This window comes from Erinaceus europaeus, chromosome 3, assembly GCF_950295315.1.
Source record: "Erinaceus europaeus chromosome 3, mEriEur2.1, whole genome shotgun sequence".
NCBI classification, from domain to species: Eukaryota; Metazoa; Chordata; class Mammalia; order Eulipotyphla; family Erinaceidae; genus Erinaceus; species Erinaceus europaeus.
Genome location: NC_080164.1, coordinates 116617713 through 116637833, shown reverse-complemented (window position 1 = coordinate 116637833; position 20121 = coordinate 116617713). Strand labels below are relative to the sequence as shown.

General features: G+C 39.3%; 1 protein-coding gene and 1 long non-coding RNA gene across 13 annotated transcripts in view; both read right to left on the bottom strand.

Moving 5' to 3' along the window:
* PTPN13 (protein tyrosine phosphatase non-receptor type 13) overlaps window positions 1-20121 on the bottom strand; it is a 220297-nt gene that overhangs the window by 120378 nt on the left and 79798 nt on the right. For 11 of the 12 annotated variants that reach the window (XM_060187764.1, XM_060187766.1, XM_060187767.1 and 8 more), the window contains exons 6-7: window positions 18242-18329; window positions 7119-7682 (exon numbers count right to left, since the gene is read on the bottom strand). In XM_060187764.1, coding sequence (XP_060043747.1) covers window positions 7119-7682; window positions 18242-18329 — 652 coding nt within the window. The remainder of the gene's footprint in view (window positions 1-7118; window positions 7683-18241; window positions 18330-20121) is intronic. The other variant, XM_060187772.1, reaches the window with a different exon arrangement.
* On the bottom strand, window positions 16230-18235 carry LOC132537520 (uncharacterized). The gene is made up of 2 exons (XR_009548988.1): window positions 16964-18235; window positions 16230-16653 (listed from the first exon to the last, which is right to left on the bottom strand). It is a non-coding gene; the product is annotated as an uncharacterized LOC132537520 (long non-coding RNA).

The following is a 20121-nucleotide window of genomic DNA, read 5'->3' as shown; positions in this document are numbered from 1 at the left end:
TATTTTTAAGTATTTAAAGTAAAATTCTCTTTAAAATTTTACCTTGGCTCAGAGTAAACATTGGATTCTTCTTGGTGATGAACATATGGGACCCCCTAAAATAATGTGCTTTTTTCCCCCAGAGATACAAAAGGATATCTGCATCTCAAAGCATAAGAATTGAGTCACTAGTACTTGAAACATATGCACTATGAAAGCAGTATTACATAAAAGCTAAAACAGTTGTTTTACCCCTGCTTGCTCTTATTTTATTTCTTTGCTATTTTGAAAGCTAATGGTGAAGACTAAGAATCTAGGGGGCCAGGTGGTGGCGCACCTTGTTGAGGGCACATGTTTCAATGTGCTAGGATCCAGGTTCAAGCCCCTGCTCCCCACCTGCAGTGGGAGAACTTCACAAGTGGTGAAGCAGAGCGGCAGGTGTCTGTCTCTCTGACTCTCTCCCTCTCTATCTCCCTCTTCCTCTCAGTTTCTTGCTGTTTCTATCCAATAAATAAATAAAAATAATTTAAAATTAAAAAAAAAGATAATTAAAAATAAATAAAGACTAAGAACCTGCAAATTTAATCTTCTCAAGAAAATCAAGCATTATGGTGGGTCCATAATGAGCACAACATCGGATACTTGGGTGTTTGCACATCCAGCTGCACAGTGCAGAGCTCTCTTCATAGTGTGGTCACAGAACAGCAACACCAGGCGATGACAGGAGGTCACAGCAATCAAAGAATGGAAGCCACATTTAGTTCTGAGGTAACACGGATGAACTGAAACCATCACCGCTTTGTTAGGATGCTAACTCTGGTTTCCACGCCTTTCCCTTTTCATAATGTACTGAGCACAGAGAAGTTTTGACTGTTGGAAGCAAAATGCGATTCATGGTTCCCCACCCAGGGTGTGGAGTGCTGTTCATTCTATACTTGCAATACTGGTTCCACGTCAGTCTCCCATAATCAACAGCCTGCTGCCAACCCACAGAGCAATGGGGGGGGGGGGGGGGAACTGCATCACAAGAGAGACATCAACAGACACTCTTGTAAGAAAATAAGACACTTTCTCAGACCTTGAGATGGAGATAGTTTCCTTGAGAAAGATGGAAAATACCAAGAGGAAGGGATAAAAGAAAAAGCAGATATGACAGTCCTATGCTGGGGAGAAATTCAAATTCAAATTTAGTTTCCATAAGAGAAAATATAAGGTAAAAGACTCTGGGGTGGCGGGGGGGGGGGGGGGGGGGGGAGAGAATACAGGTCCAAAAAGGATGACAGAGGACCTAGTGGGAGTTGTACTGGTATATGGAAAACTGGGAAATGTTATGCATGTACAAACTATCGTAATTACTGTCGAATGTAAAACATTAATTCCCCGATAAAGAAATTTTTTAACAAAGAGAGAGAAAATATAAGACCTATTTCTTTCAGCTTTATGTTTGTGGAGAACTGTCTGAAAGGTACTTGGGTGTTAAATGAATAACTGTAGTGGAGATCTTCAGTTTATTGGTTAGAACTTCAAACTAGTTTCTCACAATCCCTTTTGTTCCTTTGTCAACTTGTTCCAGAGCAAACAGAGCACTTGGCCCCAAACACAGTTTTTTGACAAGTTTACTCCCTCACCTCATCAGCTATGGGATAAGCATTTTATAGGAGGGGCCTTAGAGCCCCACCAAATCACTACCTGGCCACAATAGAGCATGTAGCAGAGGGAGGCCCAGCTGAGCCCCAGTCCTGGGTGGTGTCCCCCAAAAGAACCTACAGAGCTGCATTCTCAGCCTTCCTTGCATAATGTCAGCTGGTTTCACTGTTTCTAGGATTATGCAATTTCATTAGGGAGAAACTGTGGTGGTTTGCTAGGCATCTGCTGAATGTCTAACTCCCCAAGCAGAAAGAAAGAAGTAAACAAAGCATTTTTCCCCACAACGTATGTATTCAGTAGTTTCTTCTGCTCAAAATTAAAATAGCAAAGTGGAAAAAAAAATTAATCTTGGGCTCATGAGACTTAGATTAAAAAATTACAGCTTTATTAAAATTTATGATACGTATCTCCTATGGAAAAAAGTAAACAAACAATTCTGTTTTATATCCCTGAAGATAAGAATATTGAGGGGCAGGGTGGTGGTGTGCACCTGCTTGAGTGCACATATTACAATGTGTAAGGACCTGGGTTTGAGCCCCCTGTCCCCACCTGTAGGGGAAAGCTTTGCAAGTGGTGAAGCAGTGTTGCAGGTGTTTCTCTGTTTCTTTCCCTCTCTATCTCCCCCTACTCTCTTGACTTCTGGCTGTCTCTATCCAACAAATAAAGATAATAAAAAAAGTTCTAGTTAAAAGAAAAAGAGTATTGAATATAGACCAGTAAAATAGCTCATTTCAGTATGTGCTGCCTTGCTATGTGTGCAATCCAGGTTCAAGGCCCACTCAGTAACAGTAAATGTCCTAGTCTGGGTTCTCTTTGCCTCACTGTCTCTCTTTAATAGATAAATATTTTATACATGTTTAATTTTTTTAATGACATCTACTTTAAATGGTTTTACTCCAAAACTATAGAAGAAATATGGTTTGAGTTCTCTGGTGTTAACTGAGTGGTTGAAGCTGTCCGTGAAGGAGAGGTTGTGCAAGTGATTTACATATAGGTCCCTTACAAGAGGATGGGGCCTGGGCTAGGGAAAGTGCCAGGTGTCTAAAGTTGAAGGAGGCAACAATCTTTCCTGTTAATTCAGTGATTCTCCTCGCATGTCAAAGAACTAAAGCCCAGCCATTTCTCTTCTTCCAGTTGTTACACCAGCCCAGTGAACATGAAAAAACATTCTTCCCCTTTTTTATCTTAAGAAGTAATATGTAGTGAGAAATCTTTAGAAAGAAACTGAAAATCTGTGATGGAAATCGACAGACTTCCATATTGAGGGAAACTGATTCACTAGTTCTGGGGCATCTTACTAAATCTTCACAAGTCCTAATAAATCATGTGCTCTAAGACATCTTCGTAGTCTAAAACTTCTGACATTCAGTAACAACTGCCAAATTTAATAATCACACAGTAATGTAAAAAGCAGCGATACTTTTAAATGCTTTGGGAGAATTATATCTAAACAGAAATGTATATAGAAGAAATGTTTGTAATAGTAATACCTATTAATTTTGATTACACTTAAGTGGGATTTATGGAAGTCTCCTCATAAAGATCACATAAAATATTATAAGATAATATTTTGTTATTACCTGTATACTGGCTAATTTAGCCAGTATAATGCATCTGCATTTAAAACAAATTTTTACTAGATAGGACAGAGTGAAACTGAGAGAGGACTGGTAGATAGAGGGGGGGGGGGGGCGAGGCGAGAAGGCCAGGCGGTATCGCACTGGGTGAACCGCACATAGTGCAAAGCCCAAGGACCTGTGTAAGGATCCCGGTTCGAACTTCCGGCTCCCCACCTGTAGGGGGGCCGCTTCACAGTAGTGAAGCAGGTATGCAGGTATCCTTCCCTGACTCTGTCTTCCTCTCTTCTCTCAATTTCTCCGTCCTATTCAACAATAACAGCAGCAACAACAATAACAGCAACAACAACAATAATGGAAAAAAGATGGCCTGCGAGAGCAGTGGATTCGTAGTATAGGCACCGAGCCCCAGTGATAACCCTGGAGGCAAAAAAAGGGGGGTGGGGAGGGGAAAAAGACAGACACCTGCTCCACTACAGTCCTCTGCTCTACCAACTGAGCTATCGAAGGTCTCACTAAAGACAGACACCTGAAGCAGGTCTATAGGTGGGGAGCAGGGGCTCAAATCAGGGTCCTTGCGCATGATCCACTGCTTAACCAGGTGCACCACATCTGCATTTTTTGTACATCTAACAAAACAACTCACCTTTAAAAAAAAGCACTGTATATCTAGGTTATGGGACTTTGTTAGAAAGTGAACCACCTGAGATGGTGAGAGAGAGCTTATATTCACACGTATCCATAAGCTACTGCAAAATATATACCTGAAAGCAGAAGTACACTAGAGTTTGCAGTGAGTACCTCCCTAACACTTCCTCTCCACTATTCCAAGCTTTGGGTCCATGATTGCTCAACAATTTGTTTGGCTTCGTATGTTAACTCTCTTTTCAATCACCAGGTTCCAGATGCCACCAGGATGCTGGCCAGGCTTCCCTGGATTGAAGACCCCACCAATGTGTCCTGGAGCTCAGCTTCCCCAGAGACACACCTTACTAGAGAAAGAGAGAGGCAGACTGGGAGTATGGACCGACCAGTCAACGTCCATGTTCGGCGGGGAAGCAATTACAGAAGCCAGACCTTCTACCTTCTGCAACCCTCAATGACCCTGGGTCCATGCTCCCAGAGGGACAGAGAATGGGAAAGCTATCAGGGGAGGTGGTGGGTTATGGAAATTGGGTGGTGGGAATTGTATGGAGTTGTACCCCTCCTACCCTATGGTTTTGTTAATTAATCCTTTCTTAAAAAAAAAAAAAAAAAAAGCACTGTATAAAAGCAGCAAGAGGGGAGCTGGGCGGTGTTGCAGCAGGTTAAGCGGCACATGGCTCAAAAAGCAAGGACCAGGGAAAGGATCCTGGTTTGAGACCCCCGGTTCCTCACATGCAGGGGGTTTGCTTCACTTACAGTGAAGCAGGTCTGCAGGTGTCTATCTTTCTCTCCCCCTCTGTCTTCCCCTCCTCTCTCCATTTCTCTCTGTCCTATCCAACAACAACTACAGCAATAAAAAGAACAATAATAACAACAATGATGATAAACAATAAGGGCAACAAAAGGGAAAAAATAAAGTTTTTTTTTTGTAAAAAAAGGAGCAAGTTACTCAAATAACTAGTATGTACTGCATTTGAATTCCAAACCTCAAACATTCTTTTTCAAACAGTGGCTTTCATCTAAAGCAAATACAATTCCTTACTGATCCCAAGGCACTAAAGTAATGGAGTTTATTGAAGGTACTGTAAGTATGTCTAGTAAAAGCCAATATCTTCAAGGATTTTTGATTATCTTGGTTATAAAAGGTATATTTTTGAAAAATCCTCAGGGGGCCGGGTGGTGGTACATCTGGTTGAGTGCACATGCTCCAATGCACAAGGATCCAGGTTCAAGCCCCTGGTCCACACCTGCAGGAGAGAAGCTTCACAAGTGGCGAAGAAAAAAAAAATCCTTAGTAGCACACAATGATTTCAGGCAAGAAATCATCCTGTATTAAACTGTTGGAGTAGTTTTTCTTAACACATTACAATTTCTTGTAAAAAAAAAAAATCTAAGACTTTTAAATCTACAAATTACGTATTATATATAACATGCTACTTTGAGAAAGTAAAGGTCTATAAATATTGTGTACAACTTTGGAGATACATATGTATACTTCAAAATACTGTGGTCTATTTGAGTTTTCACAAACACACATAAATGCACATTAAGACCTGAGAAAATACAGATTCACATGCCAACTAGGGCATAATTTGGATTAGTTTCTGTTTCTAGGTCATCATTAAGTCATCTACTCAAACAAAACATGTTAAACAAAACAGTATAGCATAGTTTATTTTCATGGGGCCAGGAGGTATTGCACCTGGTTAAGCACACACTGCAGTGTGCAAAGACCCAGGTTCAAGTCCCTTGTCCTCGCCTGCAGGGTCCTCACCTGCTTCATAAGTTGTGAAGCAAGTCTGCAGGGTATCACTCTCCCCCTTCTGTCTCAATTTTTCTCTGTATATATCTAATAAGTAAATAAAATTTGAAAAAAGTAATAGGGCAATTACTATATATAAGCTCGCTGTTGAGAAACATCAAATAGTCACAAGACATTTTTGAAAAAGGAGAATTTTTTAGGCTACAAAGTGCCTGTTCTTTGTTACCATAGTTCTAAAACCTTACTGATGATCCAAGTTAAATTGTGAAATCTTGCACAAAGCATTTTTAAATTTTCAATTTCTGTGTTTACATTAAATGCTTTCAGATCTGGATTGTAAATGAGCATTTATAAAGTAGGCCAACGCTTTTTTACACACTTAATTTTATAATTATTATACAGGTATGTATTCAATAATTACCATATCTTTACTAATCTAAGTCTTGAATGGAAAAAAAATTGCAAAGCTTCTCTTTCTTAATAGAAGTACAATGTGTAAGGAATGCTTGGTGTCAGAACTTGTTTAAAACTTAATAGAAACCTGTCAAAGAATGAAGTAGTCCATGAGTCAAGAATGAAAAAATATTTTAAAGACAAATATGACAAGTGATCACAGAGCTCCTCTTGAAACAGAAACCTTCTTAATGTTCCCTGTAATCCTGATCTAGGAGGCAAAGGAAAGTTATAAATTTCAGTCTTTAACAGAAATTAAAATTGGGGGAGGGCAGTGGCACACTTGGTTAATTGCACACATTATCATAGGTGAGGGCTCCGATTTAAGCCCTGCTCCCCACCTGCGGAGGGTTGGGGGGCTTCATGAGCAATAAAGGTCTGCAGGTGTCTGTCTCTCTCTATCTCCCCCTCCTCTTTCAATTTCTATCTGTCTTATAAAAAATTATTCAAACTGCTCTTATTTTTCATCTATTATACTAAACAAAAGCTTCAGTCCAGTGGTCTAGAGCATAATTTTATTCTATTTAATAAAGAGCATAATGTGTGAATTAGGCAATTTTGAAACACTTGCCCTGCAGATAATAACTTGCATGAATGATTTTTTTTCTTTTTATTTCCTTAAGCTCATTAATGTGGTAATTGGGTTAATCGTTTCTCATTTCCATGAATCATTTACTGAGGTCTCTTATGAGATGCAAGACGGTGCAGCAGAGGATTCAAGAGTAGAAAAACGTGACCCCAGCTCTTGGGAAGCTTCCCCGGTAAGAACCACCCAGAAAACTGGGCAATTGGTTCCAAAGTGACCAGACTGGGCAGGCCTCACAGGAGTGGACAACACTGTGGAAGCAGTGGGATTGGACTGGTGTTTTGTTGGAAGGAATGACAAACAGACAGATAGACAGAGAGGCACTAGGAGATCAACCTGATTACAAAGGTTTGGTAGTGGAAATAAGACTTGTGGAATGGTTTCAGAACCCTTCTTTATTTCAAAATGCACCCTTCATTGTTTCAGCACTCTCTCTCTCTTTCTCTCACACACACACAGCATTACTAACCTTCCACATTCATGGCTTCTCTCAGAACCTGGAGTTTCTTTTGTCTCTCTCGGATCCGGTCCAAAGCACTTGATATTGCCGAGGAGGCGGGCAGTTCTCGTGAGTGGAGTGTGGAGTCCATTTTCTGGGGGCCAAAGATATCCAGGGCTATGCTTCCGTCGGAATATCTTGCCTCCTTCTTTCTAGGGGTGATGCAAGTCCGCACGGCAGTGGCCTCAGGGAGACCATGTCTGTACCTGGTGGTCTCTCCAGAAGAGGAGTCCCTGTCAGCTGTGCAAAGCAGGTCCAAGGATGAAGCCCAAATTTTCTTTTTAGGAAGCGTATCGATGGCAGGGGTGACTTTTTTTCCTGGGCTACTGGTTTTAAACTGGTAGTGGGAGCAGGGGTTTTCAGAATCTTCAGGTCCTGAATTATTGTCTGATAAGGGGTCCTTGAAATAATCTTCATCGTGTGTGTCTCTGATGGACAGAAATCCCATAGATTTACTAAGCCCTTTGTTAAAAAAAGTCTGATGGGAGAATGGAGACTTGGGTATGTCTAGAACATCAGATGTAGAGCTTCTTCCTGGAATGATAAGAATCTATCATGTATGCACAGAATTTTCAGAAAATCAGTAGAATGTGACCTTCCTATGGACTCTATACAAGTGGTGAGAATTTTCTAACTTCTCCATAGGGAGCATCAGAGATGAAGTGGGATGGTGGTGCAAGTGGAAGGAGGTGCCATCTTTGTTTTTTTCAAAATCCAACACTTTTTACCTAATGGAATCAAGTCTCTTGAACTTACTTTTTTTTTTTTTAATCTTTATTTATTTATTGGATAGAGACAGCCATTTCTGATTTCTCAAGAGGGAGGGGAAGGTAGAGAGGCAGAGACACCTGAAGTACCGCTTCACCACTTGAAAAACTTCCCCTCTGCAGGTGGGGACCAGGGGCTTGAACCGAGGACCTTGTGCATAGTAATACAGGCACTCAACCAGGTGCACCACCACCCAGCCCCTGAACTTACTGTTTGAAGAAGTATTATCTCAGATTCACTTAAATTGAATCAGGTGTTTCTTTTACTAAGCAGTTTGGTGAATTAGTAATGATCATGGGTAAAAGAATAAAATGAGCAGTGGATGCCTCTGACTTCTAAAACTGTGATTTAAGCATGTATTACTTCAGTAAGTAGCCCTGGTATATTGTGGTTCCTTAGAGAAATATGATCAGAGAACTGCTATGTTTTGAATGGAAAGAAAAAAAAAGATCATAGCATTTGGAATTCATAAATATCAAAGTTTTATTGTGATTAGATATATTTTCAGAACATCCAAAAAGATCTGTATACCTATGTTCACAGCAGCACAATTTGTATAATAGCCAAATCCTGGAAGCAACCCAGGTGATGTTGTGATACATACACACACACACACACACACACACACACACACACACACACAGGAATACTACTCAGTTATTAAGAATGATGCATTTACCTGGATGGAGCTTGAAGGAATCATGTTAAGTGACAGAAGCCAAAAAGAGAAGAGTAAATATGGGGCAATCTCACGCATGGACAGAAATTAAGAAGTAAGACTAAAAAAGGGTAACTCAAAAGCAGAATTAGGATTGGGTTTCGTGTATTGTACCAAAGTAAGGTCTCTTGGGGCATGGGGGTGGTCATGGTTCAGGTCCTGTTGTATGATGGTGGAGGAAGACTTAGATTGGAGGTGTTTTGCAGAAAACTAAGAAATTGCGGGTTAAGTGCACGAGGTGCAAAGCCTTTGCAAGGACTGCATAAGGATCCCAGTTTGAGACCCTGGCTCCCCACCTGCAGGGCGATCCCTTCATGGGCGGTGAAGCAGGTCTGCAAGTGCCTATCTTTCTCTCCCCATTTCTGTCTTCCCCTCCTCTCTCCATTTCTCTGTCTTATCCAACGGCAATGACAGCAACAACAACAACAATGATAAACAAGGGCAACAAAAGGGAAAAATATTTAAAATATATTTTTTTAAAAAAGAGAAAACTGAGAAATTTTACACATGTACTAACAGCTTTATCTATTGTAAACCACTAATCCCCCCCTAATAAAAATATTTATTTCTTAAATATTTTGTTGGTTAATTCCTTTCTTTTCTGGTTATATTTTCATTGTTTCTTATTTCTGCTGAGTAACTATCCTTATACACAATTCTAATCTCCCTAATTCTAATTAGGGAGATTAATTCTAATCTCTCTCTCTCTCTCTCTCTTTTTAAACCAGAGTCCTGTTCAGGTCTGCTTTATGGTGGTATGGGGGAATTGAACCTGGGACTTAGGAGCTCCAGGAATGAGAGTCCCTTTTCATTACCATTATGCTATCTACCCCACCCTATAATTCTAATATCTTCATAACAAAATCAAAATCAAATCTGTCCCTCCAGTTGCTGCAGTCTTCATTCCATTCCATACTTCCCATTGATTACCCACCCACCCCAGTTTTCCACTCCTCTATACCACTAATCACTAATGACCACCACATTGTCAAAACCTGTGAACACTTTTGTATCCTCATCTTACCCACGATATTAATAACTCTTTAGCCCATCTCTTTTCTCTCTTGTTGCCTCCTACATTCTGGTTGCCTCAATCATTCTTACTTTTTGTTTTTTTCCTCAGTCTCATGACTATGTACCTTAAGTACTAGGTTTTTCTCAGGCATAAGCTTTAGAAGTCTCTTTTGCTGCTTTCCTTCTATAAGTCCTTTTCACAAGGCATTGCATATGTTTATCTACTGATAATTCCCATACGTATGATCTTGGCTCCTATGTCTTCTGGGAGCTCTAATTTATCACTACTGGTACTTCTAAAACATCTCAACCTCAGCAAGCTTTGACTTTTACTTCTCATATTCAGAGATGCTCATTTTACCACAGTCTTTCCAGTTTGAAATAGTGGCACCACTACCCAACTGTTTTGAGCAAAGTTAGAGATATTAGTACCATACCTAAATCTTCCATCTTCATTATTCTAAATTTCAAATTCAAGTGTATTTAGATTTCCAAAAACATCTCTCCATACAATTATTTCCAATTCCACAATCATAACCACTCTACCAGATAACATTACAATGACTTCCAATAGATCTCCGTGCTTATACTGTATCCTTTTAAAAAATCTTTTTAAAAATTTTATTTGTTAATTATTGGATAGAGACAAAGAGAAGTTGAGAGACAGAGGGGGGAGACAGGGAGAGAAACAGAGATACACATCTGCAGCCTTGCTTCACCACTTATGAAGCTTTCCCCCTAAAATGGGGACCGGGGGCTTGAACCCAGGTTCTTGCACATGGTAATGTGAATGCTTAACCAGGTGTGCCACTGGTTGGCCCCCCTTATAATGTATTCTCTGTTGAAATACTGTATACTTAGAAGTCAGGTGGTGGTGTACCCAGTTAAGTGCACATACTACCATGCAGAAGGACCTGGGGTTCAAGCCCCCGCTCCCCACCTACAGGGGAGGAAACTTCACAAGTGGTGGAGCAAGTCTGCAGGTGTCTTTCTTCTTCTCTATCTCCCCTCCCCTCTCAATTTCATTCTGTCCTGTCAAATAAAAAACGAGAGAGAAAAAAAGTCAGAATTATCTTTTCATAACACAAAGCCATGATCTCATTGCCTTGTTTAGAATGAAACACATGCTATTAATAAGAGTCATGTTGATAGTAAGATTTAAAGTCATATTACTGCACTCTAAATAAAATCTATATTCCTTCTGGTGGCATTTACTTGAATTCTAATTAGTCTCGTATCTACTTCCTTTTGTCCAGCTAAGTCCTGGGTTTCATTAATCTCTGTTAAATTCTCTCCCTACATTATGAAATTTGTATAACTTTTTGCTCTACCCCAAAAGGCCTAGACCAGACAGGAAAAATAATTTTGATCTTCTTATATTTAGTTTTCCCTTGACTGGACACACAGGTATATTGCAGAAAGGTGAACTTCAGTTGGTACAAACACTACATTTTCTTAAATCATGTGTCCCTAGCTGTCAAGAGTTGTTATAAATTTTGTTTTTGTTAATGCATGCACTATATTTAAAGATATGTAAATGGCAAACTACGACTTTACAGGCCACAGGTCAATGTGCTTTATAATTTAGCAAGGCTGCACATTATTCAAAACAGGGTAAGTGGTCGTTTTTTTTTTGTTTGTTTGTTTTTTTGCCTCCAGGGTTATCGCTGGGGCTTGGTGCCAGCACTACAAATCCACTGCTCCTGGAGGCCATTATTCCCATTTTGTTGCCCTTGTTGTAGTTGTTATTGTTGGACAGGAGAGCAGGGAAAAAGAAAGTGAGGAGGAGAAAAAGACAGACACCTGAAGACCTGCTTCATCACTTGCAAAGCAACCCCCCTGCAGGTGCGGAGCTGGGGGATCCAACTGGGATCCTTACACCAGCCAGTGCACTTAGCGCCATGTGCACTTAACCTACTGTGCTACCACCCAGCCCCTGGTAAGTGGTTTCTAACAATCAATTTTTATCTTTTTTCATATTTATTTATTTACTTATTTTCTCTTTTGTTGCTCTTGTTTTATTGTTGTAGGTATTGTTGTTAAAGTTGTCGTTGTTGGATAGGACAGAGAGAAATGGAGAGAGGAGGGGAAGACAGAGAGGGGGAGAGAAACATAGACACATAGACATAGACCAGCTTCAATACCTGTGAAGCGACCCCCCTGCAGGTGGGGAGCCGGGGGCTCAAACTGGGATCCTTCCGCCCGTCTTTGAGCTTTGCGCCATGTGCGCATAACCCACTGCACTACCACCTGGCTCCCCAATTTTTATCTCTTAAGGAGAATCTGAGTTAAGAGTCTACAGACATACTATATCCAACGATAAGCAGTACCCATATTTAAAAGTAAACTAAACATTTTTTTGAGAGGGCCCAGCTTCTTGCTAAAAACTAACAAATAACAAATATACATTGAAATAAATATACATTGAACAGATGGTAAAAAAGAGATTAATTTTTTAATTTTATTTTGGATAAAGACAGAGAGAAATTAGATGGCAGGGGAAGAGAGAGAGAGAGAGAAAAAGAGAGACACCTACAGACCTGCTTCACCATTCGTAAAGCTTCCCCACTGTATATAGGGACCAGGAGCTTGAGTTCTTAAGTCCTTGTGTACTGTAATCTGTAGACTCTACCAGATGTGCCACTGCCTGGCCCCCACAAATTAAATATTTTAAGAATATACTGTCTTGGGGGCCAGGTGATGGTGTACCTGGTTAAATGCACACATTACAGTGCATAAAGACCCTGGTTCAAGCCCCTGGTCCCCACCTGTAGGAGGAAAGCTTTACTAGTGGTAAAACAGGGCTACAGGTATCTCTTTGTCTCTCTCCCTCACTCTATCTCCCCCACACCTCTGAATTTCTCTCTGTCTCTATCTAATAATAAATAAATTAATTAAAAAAATTTTAACCATAAAAAGAACATACCATTTTTATAGCAGGACACATTCATTTTAGCAAAAATCTTGCCCTCTGAAGTATAGTGTGCTTTCGGCATTTTTATTATACATGAATACCATGGTCCTTAAATGGAGATCATCATTCACTTCTCCCCTCACACAAGGACTCAAAAAGCTTAATATCACCTCTTCAAGGCTGACTTCAGAATGGCATCTGAGTCTTAAAAGAGGTTCCTGATTCCCTAATCGGTTCTTATAAATGTGTCCCAGCACATAAAAAGAGGAAACATGACATCAATATGCCCAAGTTCTGAAGTACTACCCTACTGATCTGGTCATGGTGTTGATTTCTTCCTTCTGCCTGGCAGGAAATATCTGATTGATTTTTGCTCAGAGAAGCCATTTTACCAGCACTGCTAGGATGAAGCAGCAAAGCAGGAGTGTACGGTCCACTAGTTTAAGACTTCATTTCTATGACAGATCACAAAGGTAAGATATAGGAAGAGACCGTTTTAAGCTCATTTACTCATTGATTAAAAAACCATGTGGCTCAACTTGAGCCGACCATTCAAATCACTTATATTCAAGGAATTACCCCTAAAACTGCTCACTTTCTTAAATCAAATTGTGTACCTCACTGCTCAGCCGGATATTTTCTTTACTGAAGGCTGTGGTCAGGTTTAATCAAAAGTATTTTATAAATAAAAGATTTTTATAAATAAAAGCTCTAGAGTGGTTTGTATCAACGAGAAAGCTTTCTTACTAACATAGTCTGACAAGTGACCACTGGTAGTCAGGAACCAGAACTGCCCAAAAGAAAACGACAGGGCCATAGAGAAAATCTCTTCGGGGGCCAGGCAGTGGCACACCTGTTTGAGTGCACATGTTACAATGTGCAAGGACCCAGGTTTGAGCCCCCAGTCCCCTCCCACAAAAGGAAAGTTTTGCAAGCGGTGAAGCAGTATTGCGGTTGTCTTTCTTTCTATCTCCTTCTCTATCACCCCCTTCCCTCTTGATTTCTGGCTGTCTCAAATAAATAAAGATAATTAGATACATAAAAAAAGAAGAAGAAGAAAATCACTTCAACAGGTGTTTATTTGTTGGTGTGTTTTTCAGATACAGATTGGAAAGTAGAAGGTGGGGGGGGGGGTGAGCGACACTAATGGAAGGACTCCACAGTCCCTAAGATTCCTTTGACGTGGTGGGAGTCAGGCTTGAACCTGCGGTGCACATGGCAAAGCAGCACACTATCCAACTGAGTTGTTTTACCGGTTCAAACTATCTTTATTTTAAACTTTATTTTTTTTCATTAATTCATGTTATTGGGTACTAGCTGCTAAATGCTTAGTAAAGGTTACAACTGTTATATTCTCTTGTTTCTGCCCCTTGAGATATGTCTTAGTAATTTGTCAAAAGCAGACTGGAATTATCCCTTGTTCAGTACTACTGTGAAACCCAATGGCCAAGATGGACTGTGGTATTTTCTTCCATTATTCTTGACTGAAAAAATATATATATAGCTATTAGGGTAGGGCGAGAGTACAGTGGTAGAGCACAGGACTTGGATGCAAGGGGCCTATAGTTTGATCCTTTGTACCACCAACAGATAGAGCTGAGGAGCTCTGGTATAAAAAATAAATAAATAAAATAAAATAAAAAAGTAAAATAAAATGTCTAGGGTAAGAGAGACAGCATAATGGTTCTGCAGAAGAGTTTTATGTTGGAGGCACCAGAGATCCCAAATTCAATCCCCTACACCACCATCAGCCAGAGCTGAGCAGTATCTCGGCTCTCATCTGTATCTCTCTCTCATTAAAATAAAGTATACACAATCTTTAAAAGATTTATTTAAAGCTAAATAAAATATGTTCCTGAAACCAAGAATTTGAATAACTGAAATGATTCATAATGAAAAAAAATATGTATATGTGTAAATGACTATAGTAATAACCTGATGTTTAAGGTATATTTTAGAGCAAGCATTTTCAAATTGCTCCTTCTTAAATGCTAATTATAATTAACATCTGTAACAAGATTCCAATCATTAGAGGTAATGTAATCTAAACTATATTAACACTTAACCCTCTTTCCAATTTGAAAAATAAAATACAGCTGAACAGTTTTTTTTTTGTGTGGAGATTTGTGACCAATAGAGAGAACGGGGGTTGGGCAGTAGTGCAGCTAGTTAAGCACACATGGTGCAAAGGACGGGTGTAAGGATCCCTGTTTGAGCCCCCGGCTACCCCACGTGCAGGGGGTTTGCTTCACAAGCAGTGAAGCAGGTCTGCAGGTGTTCATCTCTCTCTCTCCCTCTCTGTCTTTCGCATCTCTCTCCATTTCTCTGTTCTATCCATCAACATCAATAACAACAACAGTAATAATAGTAATAACCACAGCAATAATAAAACAAGGGCAACAAAAGGGAAAAAAATAAAAAAAAAAGAGAACTCAAGGGTATCATAAATTGCATAACAATTTTTATTACTTCTTAAATGATTTCTTTATTAACAAAAGAGAGAAACACAGAGAGAAAGAGCCGAAATCCTACTCTGGCATATCTGACACCAGAGGCCTCGTGTTTGCAGGTTTGGCACTCTACTGACTATGTTGCTTCCTAGCCCACAACAATTATTATTCTTGACAAAATTTGAGATCTTTTCTTTTTAGACATGTAGTTAGAAATATAGCATTACATTTCCCAAGTCAATCAATCCAATCGACTTGATAGTAAAGTCACCTGTTGATGGTAGGAGATGGCGGAGAGAAATTAGAGAAAGAAGAGGATTGAGATATAAGGGAGAAAGAAGAGTGTGAGGATAAGCAGGAAATAAGAAGAACAAGGAGGAGGAGGGGGAGTGAGATGGCAGAAAGAGGTTGATAATAAGAGAAACAGGAATGACTTATTTTAAAGCAAGTATTTCACTTACTATAGTAAATTATGTCTTCTTGAAAAAAAAGATTCTCAGTTTGCTATCAATATTGAACTATGGTATTTTATTATTATTCAATTCTAAAACTAAAGATTGATGGAAAATTTGATGAATTGGCAAAGTACTGCTTATTTTTAGTGGCAAAGTTCATGACATCATATATACATCTAAATCCAGTTTCACAATAAAGGGAAGAGGGCCAGGTGGTAGTGCACTCAGTTGAACACACACATTACCATGTGCAGGGATCCAGGCTCAAGCTCCTGGTCCCCACTTACAGGAGGAAAGCTTCTCAAGTGTGAAGCTGTGCTGCTGATGTCTCTTTCTCTCTTCCTATTCTTATTTCTATCCAGTAAATAAATGGTTTTAAAAAATAATAAAACAATAAAAATTCCCATCTTCAAGATGTGTGTGTGTGTGTGTGTGTGTGTGTGTGTGTGTGTGTACTGATAAGTACAGCAAGGAAATACAAAAAAAAATTTGTTTAAATATGTTTTTAATTACTTCCAAGCATTGTAGCAACTAAGTGAAACAAAGTTGGCTTCTGGGTTTTTGTCATTTTTTTTTGATCCCTCCATAAACTACTCCTAATTAGTACATGAATATATGCATCATGAAAGGAATCTTATGGGGTGAAATAAATGCAGTATGATGGCAATATGAAAGTTACTATACATTTCTTGGCAAACAGACTACATTCACAGTGTGTAAAATGAAACCCCAAGGTAATTGACCACACCATCACAAAATCACTCCATTAGAAACATCTTTACTGCTTTTCTTGGCCTATTCAGGATAAGAGGTGCACCTGCTTAGATCACACTCTTCTCATAGATGAGAGTCCTGAGTTCTGCAAAAACAACTGTCTAGATATGAAGTATCTATTATACAGTCTCATTTTCACAAACAGAATTTCACATGGAAATTTAAAATAGGACAGTTGGGCTTTGGTGATTTGGTCAATTAGAATGTTTTAGTAGGTATACTTACTTCTCCCCTGCCCCAAGATACAACCATAAAATGCTTCCCATATACAATATTTTTGTTAGTGTATAAATTAACATGATTAACAATGTTGCTTGACGAGAAACGAATCACCAAATCCAGAGGTTCTTTTTATAACTATGTTAAGCCAGTGTTTTAAAACTTTTTATTGAAAAATAACTTCTCAAGTAACCTTTAGTTTTATTTTTTTTTAATTTTTTAATATTTATTTTATTTATTTATTCCCTTTTGCTGCCCTTGTTGTTTTATTGTTGTAGTTATTATTGTTGTTGTCATTGTTGGATAGGACAGAGAGAAATGGAGAGAGGGAGGGGAAGACAGAGAGGAGGAGAGAAAGATAGACACCTGCAGACCTGCTTCATCGCCTGTGAAGCGACTCCCCTGCAGGTGGGGAGCTGGGGTTCGAACCGGGATCCTTATGCCGGTCCTTGTGCTTTGCGCCACCTGCGCTTAACCCGCTGCGCTACAGCCCGACTCCCAACCTTTAGTTTTCTACCTATAGTTCACATTCGGAATTTCTGCTTATTTACTGGTTCAATGCCCAGTGTAACAAGTGTGGTGCTCTACCTTGCTCATGTGAAACTTTGTTTCATATCAGTGAATGAAAATTAATCTCTAAAAATAATCAGTTGAGTGGTCCTGTGACTAGCATTGAAAAAAGAGAATTAGAATATAACAGGTCATAGCAAGAACAATGTTGCTTACTAAAATGTTTGTTTCAATAGTATTTATGTCCCTATATATGTATATTTTGTTAGTTTTATTTCTTTTTTATTTTTTAGATCTGTTTCTATGTTGATGAGAACAGGAGGGGAAGAGAAAGAGCCAGAACACCATTCTGGCATAGGTGATGCTGGGGATCAAACCAGGGAGCTCATGCTTGAGAATGCAATGCTTTAATCTATTATGCCAGGGGAGTCGGGCGGTAGCACAGCGGGTTAAGTGCATGTGGCGCAAAGCTCAAGGACCGGCATAAAGATCCCGGTTTGAGCCCCGGCTCCCCACCTGCAGGGGAGTCGCTTTACAGGAGGTGAGGCAGGTCTGCAGGTGTCTCTCTTTCTCTCCCCACCTCTGTCTTCCCCTCCTCTCTCCATTTCTCTCTGTCCTATCCAACAATGACAACAACAATAACTACAACAAAGGGAATACATAAATACTTTCTTTAAAAAAAAAATCGATTATGCCACCTCTGGGACCATATCATTGGCTTTTAAAATGATCTGGAGTTTGAGCCCCAGCACCACAACACCAGGGGAGCCCCAGCCCCACCCTCCCAGATGGTGAAGCAGTGTTGTACTTTCCTTTCCTTCCTCCCTCCCTGCCACCCCTGCTCTTTCCGGGTCTCCCTGCCTTCACCTGAAATAGCAAGGATTTAAAACGCTGGCCTGTAAATAGTGGAACTGCACATGTACAAGCCCATAACACTGAAAAAAAAAAAAAAAGAACTATATAAAATGTATTTCTATAAGCAATACCAGGCTAAAATGTATAGCCAATCACCACCATTCGAATAATACTGGAAGGAGAACAAGAGCGCTGTACTCAACTTAGCCTATGTAACTTTAATGAATTTAAAGTACTGATCCTGATCTGAATGGTCCTGTCTGTTCCCTGCCTCCACTTTGTACACACATGCTCTGTTTTATATACTCTTTAAAGTACTAAATATGACCACAACAGCCAAGAGCTCCAAGTATGGTTTCATGAAGAAAACTGAATATGATTGAAGTGTAAAAGCTTCCCACTGGTGGGCTCTTTACCTGTTGGCAATCCTTTCCCTCTCAATCGGTCTCGAATAGCTTGGCTTCGATCAGGCTTCAGCTCACTGTTGCGGGCAAGTTGATCTGTCTGTAAAGAGAGAATTAAGAATCAGATTGAAAAAAAAAAGATCCTGCCTTTTGTTTTCATGGCAATTGTCTACAGGGTAATATCACTGAGACCATAGAGGTGGGAGGGTTGTTAGAGCATTAAGTAAAGACACTCCGCTTTGCTATTGTTAATGTCAATTCCTTGGATCAGATTAGAGTACCCTGGTTCTGGCCAATTCATCATCAAGAAATAGTAACTAAGGCGGCCAGGCAGGGACACATTGGTTAAGTACACATAGTATTATGTGCAAGGACCAGGATTTGAGACCCCCTACCCCACCTGCAGGGGGAACATTTCACAAGCAATAAAGCAGGTCTGCAGGTGTCTGGCTTTTTCTCTCCCTCTCTGTCTCCCCCTCTCTTCTCAATTTTTCTTTCCTATTCAATAAGGAAAATAAAAAGGAAGAAAAAAAAATGGTAGGCAAGAGTTAACCTGCTAACTAGTAAACAAAGTTAGTCATGTACAAGCAGCTTGAATTAGTTCCATTTATAGACAGTAAATCTAAAAGTACTCAGTTTTCCCCAAACCAATAACTAACTTTAACCTCTCAAATTTGATTGTGATTTTTAACCTATAGTAATACAGTGGAAGAAATGTTCCCCTAATTGTAACTATACAGAAAAGGCTGACCTAAATTATTTTCAAAAATAAGTTTCCAGGTTTGCCTGGTAGAACTGACATTTGAGAAATGCCAAGTCTTTAAACTAAGAAGATACAGTGAAAGATGACAATTCAGTTTAAATCAATGTCCTCAACTCTTATCTTAAAGATACCAATATCTTTAAGCAGACTTAAAATTAACATGAACTAAAGATATTTGTTTGTAAATAAAACGTGTTGAATCAGGTCAAATTCCACATTATAAAAAAATAAAAAATTAGAACCCTGGCTTGATTCAGATAATCAATTATCAAGGAAACATCAAGAAATAAACACGAGAAAAGTGAAGAGAAATGACTTAAGCCTGGTATCAAAGAACATACAAGCATATCTCTCTACACACATATAGACATTTTAATATTCCTACAATACTGAAACTTGTCTGTGGATGGGAATAAAAATCTATCAAAGAAGATTTCAAATCATTGTTTCCTACTGATAAGAGAACATCTATGGAAATATTTCTTAAATGTTATCATTTAAATTACATAAATGGTGTTGGTTGCGCTAGGGTTACACTGTCTACAACTGAAAAAATAAAGGACATCCTGCAACTATGGGAATCCCTGTAATAGTATTATTCAGTGTGCACGAGATGGAGAGGAGAGCAGAGCATCAGGCCACCACTGATGGTATTCTGTTTTGTTTTGCCTTCTTGTTTTTATTCAGGGCCATGGACCAATCCCAGGACCTCATGAATAGTTTTGCAGTAGGAATATTCAATTCTTTTTAAATAGCTTTTCCCCTCAAATTCTTTGATCACCGAAAAAATGTTAAATTTTTGTTTGTTTTGAAAATAGGAAAATTTGGCCTGGATCAGTTTTTAGTAGCATTCATATATTTTTTTGTTTTGTTTTGTTATTGTTAGCCTCCCATCTGTTAAAGAAAGAAAGAAAGAAAGAAAGAAAGAAAGAAAGAAAGAAAGAAAGAAAGAAATATATGAAGAAATGCCAGCAACTCAAATAAGACTGGAGAGGCTCTCATTAAGGTGGGAAAATAGGCAAACAATGGGAAGGGGGACACACTAGCAGGGAGTGTGGTGTGAACTGTCCCTCTAAAATGTTCTAACTTTATAAACCATTATGAAAGTACCAATAAAAAAATAATCAAG